Source organism: Rhinopithecus bieti, unplaced genomic scaffold, assembly GCF_001698545.2.
Source record: "Rhinopithecus bieti isolate Rb0 unplaced genomic scaffold, ASM169854v2 scaffold_39746, whole genome shotgun sequence".
In the NCBI taxonomy this organism is placed as follows: Eukaryota; Metazoa; Chordata; class Mammalia; order Primates; family Cercopithecidae; genus Rhinopithecus; species Rhinopithecus bieti.
In genome coordinates this window covers 734,654-751,356 of record NW_016816960.1, presented here as the reverse complement: position 1 = coordinate 751,356, position 16,703 = coordinate 734,654, and the positions used below count along the sequence as shown (strand labels likewise).

Here is a 16,703-nt window from a genome sequence, read left to right as displayed (position 1 = left end):
ACAGAGTCTCACTCTGTTGCCCAGGTTGGAGTGTAGTGGCGCAGTCTCCACTCACTGCAAGCTCCGCCTCCTGGGTTCACACCATTCTCCTGCCTCAGTCTCCCGAGTAGCTGGGACTACAGGCGCCCGCCACCACTGGGCCTGGCTAATTTTTTGTATTTTTCGTAGAGATGGGGTTTCACCGTGTTAGCCAGGATGGTCTCGATCTCCTGACCTCGTGATCCGCCTGCCTCGGCCTTCCAAAGTGCTGGGATTACAGGCGTGAGCTACTGTGGTCGGACCACACCAGCTAATTTTTTATAGAGATGGGGCCTTGCTATGTTGCCCAGGCTGGTTTCAATCTCCTAGGCTCAATGATCCTCCTACCTCAGTCTCCTGAGTTGCTAGGACTATGGGTGTGAGCTACTGTGCCCAGCCGCAGGTTCCTTAAAAAGAGGCATCCTGGGGATTGGTGACAGAGCAAGGAGGAAGGGTGAGCATGGAACTGAGATGGAGAATGAATTTGGGTTTGGTATCTGACTGCTGGGAGTGTGAAGATGGGATGATGTGAAGAGGACACTGAACTTTTGCTTTGGGAACAGGAGATGTAGGCTGGGCAGCCATATAATGAAATACAGAGGTATGTGCAAAGGGAAGAAGGTATAGAACTCCCAGAGTTTCAAATAGAGCAGTGGCAAACACAGAGACTTACTATTCTAAGATTCTCCACAAACTGTCAAAGGGGCACCTTTGTTTTTAAGGTGGTACTGTCCCAGCTCCCTTTTGGAGGTCCCTTTTTTTGCTCTCTTCCTACCCCACATCACCTGCTAGGCCATTTATAAAAGCAATGCTTTGTTTTCCACACTCTAAATCACTACTAATGATTCTCTAATGGTATTATTCTAGGTGGTGTGAAGGGTGACAGATGACTTTGTTGCTGCTAAAAACATGAGGCCTACTTTTAAGCTAAAAAGTACAACACTCTAGCCTGCAGATGAAAGAACACTCCTAATGGACTTGTTGTGACAAAGGGAAGCCATATACTAGCAGAAATAATGCCACCCATGTTTATCAACAGGTACAGGTTGCTTCCTTCCACCAAGTCCGACCTGGACAGAGGCCTTAAACAAGTTAGGAAGAACATATTGCCACCCTTCACAGGTCTCCTCCTCTCTCTCTGAATCCCTGAGCTTTGGTTTCCTGAGACTTTATTGAATAAAGCTATGTGTGTGGCCCGGCACAATGGCTCACGCCTGTAATCCCAGTACTTTGGGAGGCTGAGGTCAGTTCAAGACCAGCCTGGCCAACATAGTGAAGCCTTGTCACTACTAAAAATACAAAAATCAGCTGTGTGTGGTGGTACATGCCTATAGTCACAGCTACTCGGAAGGCTGAGGAGAAGATCGTTTGAACCTGGGAGGGGGAGAATGCAGTGAGCTGAGATCGCGCCACTGCACACTCCAGCCTGGGCAACAGAGAGACTCTGTCTCAAAAAAAACAAAACAAAACAAAACAAAACAAAAAAAACAAACAAAAAAAAAAACAGAGACAGACACAAAGACATAGAGAGGAGAAGGTGATGTAAAGATGGAGCAAAGAAAGACGTGGCCATAAGACAAGGAATGCTGCAAGCCACCAGAAGGTGGAAGAGAAAAGGAACAGGATTCTTCCCTATACATCCTGGAAGGAGCATGGCTTTGCTGGATATTGGACCTGATTTCCCAGTGAGTAAGAATAAATTTCTCTTGTATTAAGTTATTATGACAGGTTGGGTGCAGTAGCTCATGCCTGTAATACCAGCACTTTGGGAAGCCAAGGAGGGTGGATCACCTGAGGTCAGGAGTTTGACATCAGCCTGGCCAACATGGTGAAACCCCGTCTCTACTAATAATACAACAATTAGCCAGGAGTGCACGTGCCTGTAATCCCAGCTACTTGGGAAGCTGAGGCAGGAGAATCACTTGAACCCAGAAGGCGGAGGTTAGAGTGAGCAGAGATCACACCACTGAACTCCAGCCTGAGCGACAAGAGCAAAACTCTTGTCTCAAAAAAATTATAGCAGCCTCAGGAAACTATGTAGGAAACATGTGGTATGCCTTAGGCACTGTACTTAAGAGTTTTATAAATGTTAACTCATTCAATCCCCATACAACACTATAAACCAGGCACTATTATCCCTGTGGAAGAAAGAGGAGGACACAAAGATTAAGTAGCCTGCCCAATGTCATAAAGCTGTAAATGAGGGAGCTCAGATCTGATGTAGGTACTCTGATTCTAGAGATGGTGCTTGCAGTCAATGTGCACCCCTGACAATCAAGGTCTGGGGGAGAGGGGTCTAACAGGTGCTCAGAGACAATGTGATGCAAACCCTGGTGTCACCAAACTGATTGACCTGTTATTTGCCCCATGCTCAGCTTCAGACAGAAATTACTTTCTGAACCAGCAATTCAGAGTGTATGTTCCAGCAGAGAAATCAACTATTCAAGAAACAATCTGGCAAAGAGGAGCATCACTGGCTGACTGACAAACGCCCATGAAGTGATGTCTACCTATCACGCACTGGGAAATGCCTGCAGGCTCTTGCTTGCTCTTAAGTCCAGTAGTACTATTTCCAAAGCTATCTTCTCAGTGGCAGTGGCCCATTTACCTATTTCCCTACATCTTTATGAATACAAGCTGGGATAGGGCAGCTTTAGGGTTTTCCAAGGCTGTTAGCCCAACAGATAAAAAACCTTTCTTTTCATTTATTATAAATTCTAAAGCCTTGTGAAAAAGATTCTTTATCCTATTGTCACAAACAAGGTCATAAAGCCACTAGGATACAGGTGTTCTGAGTAGGAGAGGACAACAGCTTCTCAGCAGCAAAAATGAAGATATAGAGGAAAAGCAATTTACTTCTGCTTATGGCAACTTGCAAAGACAAACATCTCTCAGGAAAGCAAGGGGTACTCTAAGAGTGAATGATGTCCCTTTGCCGTCCAGAGGTTCCTTCTGTCAGACGCTATGCAACTCAGCACTGGTGTACCTGGGGCAGTGGGTTTAGAGAAAAGACAGGAAAGGAGGTAAGAATAAGGCTGAGTAAGGGTCGACCATGCCAGGTGATGTGACAGTTATCTCTTTGAAGCCTCCAGGTTGTTAGGAAGATGATGGTAAGGGCCCAGTTTTGAGATAAGGAAACTAAGCCTCAGAGAAGCTATGTAATTTGGCCCAAAGTCACAATGAACAAGAGACTGAGCTGAGATTCAAATCCAGGTCATTCTGATCCTGAAGTCCATTCTCTTTTCCTTTACCCCACCTTCCTTTCTAAGGAGTAACTTTCCCCTTAGAAAGGTAACTTCCAAGGACGAAATCTGAAATGGGTAGAATTTAAGAAGACTCAGGAGAAGATAAAACCAATTTCTCGTAAAGCAACCCTTGTCCTTACGAAACCTAAACATCCTTATGGTTTTTGTGGTGTCCAATACAGGTCTCACCACTTTTAAATGAACAACAGTGTCTGAAGGCATTTCCATTAATTCTTACTAACATTAAGAGATCTGGCCCACACAAAGATCTGAAATGCATAGGAACAGGCCTTGGCAAACAAAGTAAAGGGTGTATGTATTTTCCATTAAAAAAAAAAAATCAGGTATTTTTTTCCAAACAGACAGGGAGAGGAAGAAAATGAGAGCGAGCGAGCGTGCGCATCAAAACAGCAGTATCAAAGCTTAGAATGGTGGCAGTCTGACCTACATACAAGCTTTTTTTCTTTCTTTTCTTTTCCTTTTTTGTTTTTTTTTTTAAACAGCAGGCATCTGAAGCCTGGAAAAATAAAACGGTTTGGCTAAAATTAGGTTTAAACTAGTAGAAAATCCCTCATTCCTCATTCTCTTTCGGGTTGATTATCTTCTACTAAAGCATTACACTCATGACACTTAATGGAATATTAGTAAAGGATCTTAATTTTATACTTTGGGTTGGGAAAGGAGGGTAGGAAAAGAAAGTTAATCTAGGAAAGGGAACCTGTGAATTTCCGGTCTTGAGCACATTTCATCAATCCATTTCTAACTGTCTATATAAGCCACATCCTCTGGCTGAGTCCCCTGGAGAACGGAAATAACAAAATCAGGGCCAAGTGAGGGGAAGCCCAGGCTCCTCAGAGACTGTGCCTTCCCCACAGCAGCTTCCTGGGGGTGCCTGTGACAGACTCTCTTTGTTGAAGACTGGGCCCTCACTGTTCTCTTTGTGAGGGTAACCTGCTACTCCGGAAAGCAGCATGGCAGCCTTGTTATCACATGATGCAAGTAGGACCAAAGGCACCGCAGATAATAAAATCTTGGCTGATGTGATGGGCTATTGCTTTTTTCTTTCTTTTTTTTTTGAGACGGAGTCTCACTCTTGTCGCCCAGGCTGGAGTGGTGCAGTGGTGTGATCTCGACTCACTGCAACCTCTGCCTCCTGGGTTCAAGTGATTCTTCTGCCTCAGCCTCCTGTGTAGCTGGGATTACAGGTGCCTGCCACCATGCCCGGCTAAGTTTTGTACTTTTAGTAGAGATGGGGTTTCGCCATGTTGCCCAGGCTGGTCCCAAACTCCTGACCTCGGGTGATCTGCCCACCTCGCCTCCCAAAGTGCTCCCAAAGTGCTAGGATTACAGATGTGAGCCACCACGCTCGGCCAGGCTATTGCTTTTCTTTTTCAGTGTGGGGTTGAGTCCAGGGGTGGGTTAGAAAGTGATGACTGGTTGTAATTCTTTCCTGAGCTTTATTTCTCATGAGGTACGGTTGTGTAAGTAGGTCTGGAGGGCTTAAAAAGCCAAGTGTAGCTGCGTGTGGTGGCACGTGCCTGTAGTCCCAGCTACTCAGGTGGCTGAAGTGGGAGGATTGCTTGAGCCCAGGAATTCAAGGCTGCAGTGGGCCATGACTGCACAACTATACTCCAGGCTGGGCGACATAGCAAAACCCTGTCTCAAAAAAAAGTTTGTTTTTTTTTTTAAAGACAGGGTCTTGCTCTATCACCCAGGCTGGAGTGCAGTGGCGCGATCTTGGCTCAACGGAGCCTCGACCTCCTGGGCTCAAGTGATCCTTCTGTCTCAACCTCCCAAGTAGCTGGAACCACAGGCGCACGCCACCACACCTCGCAAATTTTTTTATTTTCGTAGAGACAGGGTTTCATCATGTTGCCCAGGTTGGTCTCGAACTCCTGAGCTCAAGCAATCTGCCTGCCTTGGCCTCCCAAAGTGCTGGGATTACAGGCGTGAGCCATCATTTCCAGCCCATTCTAGTTTTATCATTAGAATATCATTGTATTATGTCTGAGTTCTCATCAAATCAGACCAATTCTATTCTGATTTTCTAGGCACTTCCAAAAATTCTTACACTATTAATAATGAGGAAACAATGAAAATATTTACATCAAACATGTTCTTTCCCTCTGCTTACACACATCGAGCACACACAAAGGCTTCCCCAATGCAGGCAGCTGACTTAAGATCCATGAGGCAGGAATATTCAAGAGTGCCTCATTTATTACAAATGCCTAGGACGGTCTGGGCCTAGTGGCTCACGCCTGTAGTCCCAGCACTTTGGGAGGCCAAGGCGAGAGGATCACTTGAGCTCAAGAGTTTGAGACCAACCTGGGCAACATAGTGAGACCTTGCCTCTACTAAAATATATCCCTGCCTATGGAGAGCAGAGATTACCACTATAATTATATACTAGATTTCTGTCATTTCCTTCTAACTTAATGATAGGTAATCTTCCTTTAAACATGTGCTAAAGTTCCTACAGTCCTGATCATCTCAACTTAAAGGAGATCCCGCCAGGTGCAGTGGCTCACACCTGTAATCCCAGCATTTTGGGAGGCCGAGGCGGATGGATCACCTGAGGTCAGGAGCTCAAGACCAGCCTGGCCAATATGGTGAAACCCTGTCTCTACCAAAAATAAAAAAATTAGCTGGGCATGGTGGCAGGTGCCTGTAATCCCAGCTACTCGGGAGGCTGAGGCAGGAGAATTGCTTTAATCCGGGAGGCAGAGGTTGTGGAGAGCCAAGACTACAAAATTGCACTCCAGCCTGGGTGACAACAGCAAAACTCTGTCTCAAAACAACAACAACAACAACAACAACAACAACAACAACAACAACAACAAAAACCGGAGATCCCAGGAAGTCAGAGGTGCCCTCCTGCTCGAGTAAGCAGCACACCTCAGCAAACAGCAGCCACCACCTGGGCCATTCTCCTCTATGGTTCCCCATGTGCTTTCATATTAACAGATACCATGGGCCAGGGTATGGTCAAGGGAATAACACACATGTGCTTAAGAACTGGTTTCTATTATGACTATTCAACCTTTTGCCATCTGGAATGGCAGTCTTATATGGAGAATCTTAATGTAGGCATCATTTGATACAGTTTTATAGTTAAATGAAAAGGAATGAAATGCAGTGCTGTGTATTTCATTAAGATCAACAAAACCTAAACAAACAGAACAGGTGGGGCCAACTTTCAGTTTCCATTTGCCAACTGGATACCAGAAACACTCTACTACAGATACTTCTCTTGTCTTTTTGTTTGGTAGGAAGAAACCAAGTTGGGACACTATAAGAGATAGAAACAAAACAATAAGAGCCAAGGAAGAGCAATAGAGGCATGCACACAGTAGTCTCTAAACAAAAATTGTAAGCATTTGATGAATCAAAGGTAGGCGACGGGGCAGAGGGGCTGAAGGACTTACAGAGGGGTACAGGTACGAATTAAATGGCATATGTACAGGTACCAGCTTACACCAGGTACATTGAAACCTAGAAGTCCATAAGTGTTTGAGAGCCTAGCAGATTCATAATACCAAGCTGCTACTTTAACAGGCTCCACCACTAACTGATGGAGAGTTGTGTAGAGAAAAATTACATGTAACTTATCTGCATACTTATACAGAAGCCAGAGAGATGAAAAATTAACCACTTGGTAATAAATCTGCCTAGTCCCTGCTCTCAGCACTTCCCCAACCTTACTGGCATTCAGAAGCTGATTATTCCCATCATATATCATAAAGTCTAGCCAAATACCAAAGACAGCCAACTGACCCAGATAATCTTCAGCTCCCAATGTAAGCTGTGGCCTGTTAACTTTTCTGGAACTTAGGAATCATAAGTTGGAAGGACCTGCTCATAGTTCTTACCTTACCCTGTGGCAACTCAGAGACTAAAGCCATTCTGGCCCCAGAACGCTATGGACAATCTTACTTGTCCTGGTTTGAAAGTACTCTGTAGCTGACCTTTAGAATATGGTCTATCAGACCTACCTGTTAGAACCAGCTTTTTCTAAACTGATAACTTTAAAATAGCATGTTTAATTTACTTTTTATTTTTGAGATAGAGTCTCTCACTCTGTTGCCCAGGCTAGAGTGCAGTGGCATGATCTCAGCTCACTGCAGCCTCTGCCTCCTGGGTCCAACCAATTGGGTCCATGCCTTGGCCTCCTGAGTAGCTGGAATTACAGGTGTGTGCCACTATACCCGGCTACTTTTTCTATTTTTAGTAGAGATGTGGTTTTGCCATGTTGGCCAGGCGCTGGTCTCGAACTCCTGGCCTCAAGTGATCCACCTGCCTCGGCTTCCCAAAGTGTTGGGATTACAGGCATGAGCCACTGCGCCCAGCCTAATTTGCTGTTGCTCTTAATTTTACTCTTTAATAGACTTAATTTTACATTCAAACTCCGAAGCAACCCAACAAAGGGGTAATTTGGGAAAATTATTATCTTGAATTGCTGGAACTCTCACATACTGCTAGAGTGTAAACAGGCACCACCACTGTGCAAAAAGTTTGGCAGCATCTATTAATCTGAACATATGCATATCCTATGATCCACTCTTAGGTTCATAAATACTCAATTCTATACCTTAGGGATATATACAACAGACATGTACATATATATCTTATCAAAAGACATGTGCTCATGTATTTCACAACAGCACAAACTATTCGTAATAACTAAAATCCAGAAATCAGTCAAATGTCCAACAGGAGAACAGACTAGTAAATAATACAGCCACAGAACACTGTATAGCACACAGAAGGAACAAATGTACAACCACTAACAATGTGGATGCATCCCAGATACACAGTGTTGAGTGAAAGAAGCCAGATGTGGCTGGGCATGGTGGCTCAAGCTTGTAATCCCAACACTTTGGGAGGCAGAGGTGAGAGGACTGCTTGAGCCCAGGAGTTCAAGACCAGCCTGGGCAATATAGTGAGCCCATGCCTCTACAAAAAAATTTCAAAAGCAGTGGGGCGTGGTGGTGTGCACCCATGGTCCCAACTACTCAAGAGGCTGAGGGGGGAGGATGGCCTGAGCCTGGCAGGTTGAGGCTGCAGTGAGCCCTGATGGTGTCACTGCACTCTAGCCTGGGTGACAGAGTATGGTCCTGACAAAACAAAATAAAACAAGGAAAGCAGCCAGATATAATAAATATCATTGTGGTTACATTTAGATAACATTCAACCAGCCCAACTAGTCTACGGTGCTAGAAGTCAGGAGAGTTGTTATCCTTGGAAGGGAAGGCAACTGAGTATGATGAGGGCCTCTGTGTGTTCGTTACACATGAATATTCTCTGTTAAAACTCATCAATTCTGTAAGTATAAAGGAAGTAAAAAAATTTAAAAAAAACCCTCAGCTGAATATTTATGATTGTGCATTATCCAAAATGTACATTTTATTTCAACAAAAAATCATAAGACTATCTTGTCATAGACTAAAAATAAAAAAAAACTCTCATCATGTACTGCACTCAATAATTCTTTCCTTTACAAATTCACTTTAGAAAAGCCTATTTTGTGAGAAAGTAAAAGATTAAAATGACCTATTTCTTTTCTAAAGACTATTTTTATGAACTCTAGTTTGCTGGCACTGCTTCACTAGAATAGCTGTATCTGAATCTGCTGTAAATCCCCTTCGTCTTCTGTCACGGGAGGCAGCACTGTGGCATTGGCCTCACTTTGCAATTAGATGGAGCTCAGTGTGAATCCTGGCTCCACCATGCAGCAAAGTTCTGTGGCCTTGCCATGCTTTGTAAGGTGAGAATGACAAGTAAGTGAAAAGTAAATGAAAAGTGAAACGATGTGGGTGAGGGGCATGGCACACAAACACCTATTATCACCAAAATCTCATTTAGGGAACAAAGTAGATGCACCTCTCTGCTCATCTTTTACAAACTAAATGCAGATGCTAGTGTTCCTTAGATGTTCTGTGAGAGTTAATGTGAATATGATGCTTCAGTACCATTAAGAGCCAAATACTATGTAGCTACAGTAAACTTCCTCTTAAAAGTTTATCCCAGTGTTTTAGAAACTGAATTTTTATTTATTTATTTATTTTTAGAGACAGGGTCTCACTCTGTTGCCCAGGCTGGAGTATAATGGTGCAGTGTCACAATCACAGCTCACTTGCAATCTCAAACTCCTGGGTTCAAGTGATCCACCAACCTCAGCCTCCTGAGTAGTGAGGACTACAGGTATGTAGTGCCACCACACCTGGCTTTTTCTTGGTAGAGACAGCTTCTCTCTATATTGCCCAGGCTGGTCTCAAATTCCTGAGTTCAAGCGATCCTCACACCTTGGCCTCCCAAAGTGCTGGAATTAATGGTGTGAGCCACCAAGCCTGGCCTAGGAATTTTTAAATAACTACTGTTTTTGAAAAATTATTTTGAGATCTGCACTCTGTTAAGCATTTGTATCTTTCGAAAGCTTAACCCTGGAGAAAATCAGATTCCATACAGAGAATTTAAGATCCACTCAAGCAGATAGAGAAGAAGACTGAGAAAGAAAGCATCTTGTTGTGAGCAGGGCAAACTTCTAAGGCTTTCTCCGCAAATGTCATTTAGAGTGGCAAGTCTGGTGATGGTAGTAAATCTCATGATCGCACATTAATCCTCTGAGTGTGTCTAAACAAAAGCTTCCCAAAGTAAACTTAGCCTTGTTTTTCAGTAAAGCCAATAAAAACTACTAAAACTAAGGCCTAAAATACATTTTGGGTTGTGAATAAGTGTGTTGATAACACCATAACTTGGCCAGAGAATTTGCATTCCAACCCCAAAAGCACAAACTTTGGCTCTGGCTAAGCACTTGGTATATTACTGTTGATAAACAAACTATAAAAATCTTACAAGATGACTTTCACTAGACTAACAATACACAGCACACACCCACACATATTGCCCTCTAAGAAGAGAAGGAATGTGGGGTTGGGGGTTGAACTGGAGTTAAAAGTACATCTTAGGTTTTTTTTTTTGAGACGGAGTCTCGCTCTGTTGCCCAGACTGGAGTGCAGTGGCCGGATCTCAGCTCACTGCAAGCTCCGCCTCCCGGGTTTACGCCATTCTCCTGCCTCAGCCTCCCGAGTAACTGGGACTACAGGCGCCTGCCACATCGCCCAGCTAGCTTTTTTGTATTTTTTTTAGTAGAGACGGGGTTTCACCGTGTTAGCCAGGATGGTCTCGATCTCCTGACCTTGTGATCCACCTGTCTCGGCCTCCCAAAGTGCTGAGATTACAGGCTTGAGTCACCGCGCCCGGCCACATCTTAGGTTTTAATGATGCTGGCAGTTAAGCTTGAAGGAACTATGAGTTCAACTTCCAAAGTGGTTAAAATGTAGTAAATAATAGCCAACTTGAAACAGCTCTCACAAGCTACAAATGGGATAATTTTAGCATAAGAAAATGCCAAGCACAGTGGAACATGCCTATAATCCAGCCACTTCAGAAGCTGAGGCAGAGGGATTGCTGGAGCCCAGGAATTTGGGTCTAGTCTGGGCAACTCAGTGAGACCCAACCTCTTTTAAGAAGCAACAAGAAACACAAATAGTATCTATGATAGACTGAAACACACAAAATATTTAAAAATTTATAATTTTACAATGTTAAAAATATACACAAAAAACCTTCACTGGTCACCTTTGGTGACTGGGGGGCAGCAACTCATTATACAGATAACCAACAGAGGGAAAATACGGCGCATTTATCCAGGTTTTCCTATGAGAACTGATTTTCAGGGTAACTAATTGAGACACAGTCTCACTCTGTCACCCAGGCTGGAGTGCAATGGCGTAATCTTGGTTCACTGCAACGTCTGCCTCCTAGGTTCAAGCAATTCTCATGCCTCAGCCTCCTGAGTAGCTGGGACTGCAGATGTGCACCACTATGCCTGGCTAATTTTTGTATTTTCAGTAGACACGGGGTTTCGCCATTTTGGCCAAGCTGGTCTCGAACTCCTGACCTCAGGTGATCTGCCCACCTCGACCTCCCAAAGTGCTGGAATTACAAGCATGAACCATCATGCCCAGACTAAAATAGCTAATTCAGGAAGCAATTCTGAATGCTAAATTCTAAAACAATTAAGTTGAATGGGGATTTTTATAATGGATGAATCCAACTGATAACACCAGAACTACTGATCAATCTTAATATCACAAAAAGAAAAACTGACATTACAAGAATGCCTGACCTCGTAAGTTAATCTTGGCTGGGTGTGGTAGAGCTCATGCCTGTAATCCCTGGACTTTGGAAGTCCGAGGTGGGAGGACTGCTTGAGCCCAGGAGTTCAAGATCACCCTGGGCTACAAGGCGAAACCCTATCTTTATAAAAACAAAACCAAACATTAGCCAGGTGTGGTGGTGTGCGCCTGTAGTCACAGCTACTCAGAAGGTTGAGATGGGAGGATTGACCGAGCCTGGGGGGTTGAGGCTGCAGTGAGCTATGATCACGTCACTGATGTCACTGCACTCCAGCCTAGGCAAGTGAGCAAGACAGTGTCCGAAAAAAAAAAAAAAAAAAAAAAAATGAATTTGAACCTGATAAAATATCCAGAGCAATCCTCTGGTTTATAGGAAATGTGTGTTTGTGTGTAGGCGGGGTGGGAGTTAGGACATACGACATGACACTATGCACCTTTGGTATATAATCAGGCATAGCCACATTGCAGAAAAACCCTGGTTTCTTCAACACATAAATGGCACAAAAAAGGGAAGGTGAATTATTACATAGATTTTTAAGAGACATGTCAACAAATGTGTGAATCTCAATTGAATACCGATTCAAACAAACTAAGCACTCAAAGATATTTAACGAAAGATATTAGGAATTATGGTTACTTTTGTTTGATGATGATGATAGTTATGTTAAAGAATAAGACTCCCACTGGTTAGAGATATATTTGAAGTCTATCTCATTTCCCAAAGTGAGGAGGAAAAGATAAAAACAGACTCGAAAATGTTGATAATTTTGAAGCTGTCCAATAGGTACATGGGGGATTATCATACTATTCTCTCTACTTTATCTATGGTTGAAGATTTCTGTAACAAAAAGTAAAAGTGGCAGAAAGATGATGGTTGTTGCAACCAGGTCATGGGAGTTTGCTGTGTTATGTGTGTTTATCTTTGAAAATATCTATAAATTTTTTAAAGTATCAATAATCCAAAGATAAAATCTGAATGAACTCTGAGATATTACTGTCCATTCAGAGACCGACCTACTCAACAAAAAGGCATCATACCAAGAGAAAAAGAATATGGAAGGCTTTATATGGCGATAACCCTAAATCTCACATGCCTACACTTTTCTAGATGACAATGAAAATTTTGAACAGTCTTCATCAGAAAACACCAACTGTGTGGTTGGCCCCAGTGATGCTCTGTGCCTCTGTAGTGACCAAAAGCTTTTTCCAAGAGCAGGGCCTTCCTCTTACCTGGCTGAGGTGGATGAGGTGGTGGCATTTGGTGGTGCATCAGAGGGTAAGGAGGGGGCTGTTGATGAGGCATCATGCCAGGGTGCCCTGCTGCTCCAAGTGGGGCCAGGCCAGGTCCTCCTGAGTGCTGGTGGGCCTGTTGAGGGTTCTGGCCATGCTGCTGCTGTTCCATTTGCTGTCGTGCTCGTAACTCAGCATACTTGAGCTGTTCCATGTGGAAGTTTTGGCGTTCAGTAAGCAACTGCTGCCTCTGTTGTTCTAGCTGTAAGCAAAGAAAGTGGAAGAGAAAAGACACCAGAAGAGGCTTTCAGCATTGGATAACACAAAGAACAACTACATAATGCCTGAATTCCCTCTATCCCATCATACTGACATCACCACCTCACTTCCTGCACCTTCTACAGTGAGAACAAAGGCGTTATTTCTTGAGTAGCATATTTCCATTTGGACATCTGTTACCATGCAACGTCTTCTCCACGTCGAGTCTAAGTCTTTCCTTGTAATCTTCCTGCAGTAGGGCTACTGCTCTTTGGGGTCACTTGGACACATGTAATCCCCTCTATGTTTGGCAGGCCTTTAGATAACTAAAAATACTTCCTATGGCTGTCTGAGTCTTCCCCAGGTAAAATGAGCCTCTGTTGTCCTTGTAATAGTTCCTCAGATGTTAACATTTCAAGTTCACCCAACTTCCTATGTGCTCTCTTTTGGATGTGATACTCTTTTGGTTATCGTCTATTTTAGAACATAACACCAGAGTTAAATTACTCTGCATGAGTTGATGTGGCCTTAGCTGCAAAGATATGCATTTCTCTATGTGGAACTTTGGCAGTGCCACCGCAAATCTTAGCTTTCAAGTACCCAAAATTATACTTGGTGACACATTCACGGAATATTTTAGTTGCCTATAAAAAAATCAGCATGAATCTTAGTTTAACGACTACAAGCATTTCAATATTCAAGATAATCTTTCTAGCACCCAAATGAGAATAAAGAGAAATACAATATTATATGTTTAGTTCAGAGAATGAAGCCTATCCTAAATTAATTTAATACAGGGATGATAAAGAAAATCATGCAGGAAACCTGAACATGCAGGTAAATGAAAATCCAGATCTCTGAAAGTAGTATAAAAATCATAAGCATTAGGAGGGTTAATAAACCCACTTCTTTTCAATAATGTCTCCATCCCATCATTTTCATAGAAAAATCTGAGTCATTGGGCATCATTTTCTTGTGCGGTGTTGTCCAATACAGCAGTTACAAGCTACACACAGCTACTCAGCACTTGAAGCATGGCTAACACGAAATGAGATGTGCTGTCAGTGATGCACAGTAAAATGTGAAGACTTAATATGAAAAATTGTTCATATAGATTACATATAAAAACAATGTATATATATGTAGGTTTTACATATACTGAATTATGTAGAACATTTCACCTGTTTTTAATTTGGCTACTAGAAAATTTCAGTTATATATATGGCTCACGTATTTCTGTCAGCACTATTCTGAGGCATTCAATAGGTTAGGGAAGTAGAACATTTTTGCTTTTGGGGGCAGCCAGTTCTGTGGATAAACACTACACATTATTATTTGCAACTAGATGGAATAAGCATGAGAATTAGCCTAAGAATCTGGGCCTTTGGCAGAGGGCCAACTGGGGAAAATCCCTGTGAAATTGAGTGAGAAGCATCACTGGTTACAGGAGTAGCAACTAGGGTATTTCCATGGACAGATGGGGTGTGGGAAGACAGGCCATGAACACAGTATGAAGAAAAGACGCACGAGCAGGCGAAGAGGAGAACAAATAAAGAGAGTAAATGGTATAGCTTATGTCCTGGATTTTGGTAACTGGCTTGTAGACTTTCCTTAGGGAGAGGGAGATCTTCTGAAACAAAACATTTTGAGAGAGGTTGACGGTTACCAGGAACAAGCAAGACAGGGTTCTACTGGTCCTAATAGTCTAGTGTGGGCTCTTCATTTTCTGGGAAAGGTGATCTGAGGAGGGTAAAGCCTGGCCTGGTTCAGTTTCCTGTGTGCATGATGAGAAGGGAGCTGTAAGATGTAAACAGCAAGAGAATCTTCTGGAAGTCCAGTTCTGCAGGAAGACTAATCAGATTAGTAAGTAAGAGGCAAAATGATTGTAAAAGGTGGGGTGGGAAATCTAAATATTCTGGCTACAGATCCTTGGTTTTGCTTTCTTCTTATCATTCTTTCTAGGAATTTAGGACTCGAATTTGCTTAAGAGGTAGCCAGAAAACGTCCTCTTATCTATGTTTTTGTTGAGTGACTACTGGTCTGAACAGCTTGGCTGTAGTCCTACCGTTATGTAAGAACTACGGAATTTAGGTCAAGATATGCTTTATAAGGAAGCTGAACTGCTACTGGAGGGAGCAGTGACTCTAAAAAGAAATTTTGGTCTCTGCATTATCTAGCTGAATTTTGGGTTCTGTTTTTAACCAAACTAGTCTTTCTTTGGGGGCTTACCTTAATATCAAGGTATTATCCTTGGAAACAAAAAAATAACCTACTAATAAGATGAGAGGGCCAAGCTGGGAAGAAAAAATTGCCCAATTTTCCTTGCCCACAACATGAGCTAGCCTGTATTATCCTCTTTATTTTCTGAGTTTCATCTATCATTTTAAAACTTAGAAGGTAATTTTAAAAAAGTAATTAGAAGAATTAGAAAGGATAAGCGATTAAACACATACATAAACCTGAAAGAGAACCCAGTTTAAACCAAAAGTTCCAATGTGGGGCTAAACAGATCCTATGAGTTGAGAGCAATGCCCAAATAACAGGCTACCAGTTGGCTCCACGAGGGCCATCTCTGCTCTGGGACAGATGCAGCAGAGCTTGCCACCATGCACTGGCCTCATTATGCAAATAAAATAACTTTTCTTGTTCTAGACATCCTATTTTTATTAAATCAAGTTCAAGACTGCATTCACTTTTGTGACAATCAGAAAGAATGTTAACTAGGAATTTTTGAGGGAAAATTGCCAGTACTGGTCATATTTTAAATGCACTTAACCAATGAACCAGTGATTAGGCATCTGGAAATACTGTCCTAGAATACCATATGTATGCACGTGTAAGGATGGTCATCAAGGCATTCTTTTTGATATTCAGTTACATAAGATAACCTGAATGGGGAAAAAAACAAGTTGCAATAAAAATATTTATAAGATAATCCAAGTATATAAAAATGACTTTGTGATCATGTATAAACACATTTAAAATGTTCTGAAAGATACAAACTATTAACAGTGATCATCCATAGAAATGAAACTGGGAGGCCGGGCGCAGTGGCTCAAGCCTGTAATCCCAGCACTTTGGGAGGCCGAGACGGGCGGATCACGAGGTCAGGAGATCGAGACCATCCTGGCTAACACGGTGAAACCCCGTCTATACTAAAAAATACAAAAAACTAGCCGGGCGACGTGGCGGTGCCTGTAGTCCCAGCTACTCGGGAGGCTGAGACAGGAGAATGGCGTGAACCCGGGAGGCGGAGCTTGCAGTGAGCTGAGATCTGGCCACAGCACTCCAGCCTGGGTGACAGAGCGAGACTCCGTTTCAAAAAAAAAAAAAGAAAAGAAACTGGGAGTAGGATAACTTTTCTCTCTTTTTTTGAGACGGAGTCTCACTCTGTCGCCCAGGCTAGAGTACAGTGGCCGCCTTCCAGGTTCAAGCAATTCTCCTCCCTCAGCCTCCCAAGTAGCTGGGATTACAGGGGCCCACCACCACAACCAGCTAATTTTTGTATTTTTAGTAAAGATGGGGTTTCACCATGTTGGCCAGACTGGTCTTGAACTCCAGACCTCAGGCGATCCACCCGCGTTGGTCTCCTAAAGTGCACAGGCATAAGCCACCGCACCTGGCCAGAACTTTTTATTTATGATTTGAAAATTTAAAGTAAACACATAAATATTTTTTAATAACAAAAAAATAGGCTCCAGCAAACCCAGTTTTTCATACAAGGCAGCCTATGGCCCTGCTCTGAAGACAC

At 42.9% G+C, this 16,703-nt stretch overlaps 1 protein-coding gene across 1 annotated transcript in view; it reads right to left on the bottom strand.

Moving 5' to 3' along the window:
- SMARCC1 (SWI/SNF related BAF chromatin remodeling complex subunit C1) overlaps nt 1-16,703 on the bottom strand; it is a 198,641-nt gene that overhangs the window by 13,114 nt on the left and 168,824 nt on the right. The window contains 1 exon segment of the mRNA XM_017855727.1: nt 12,695-12,956. Within this exon segment, the coding sequence (XP_017711216.1) occupies nt 12,695-12,956 (262 nt within the window).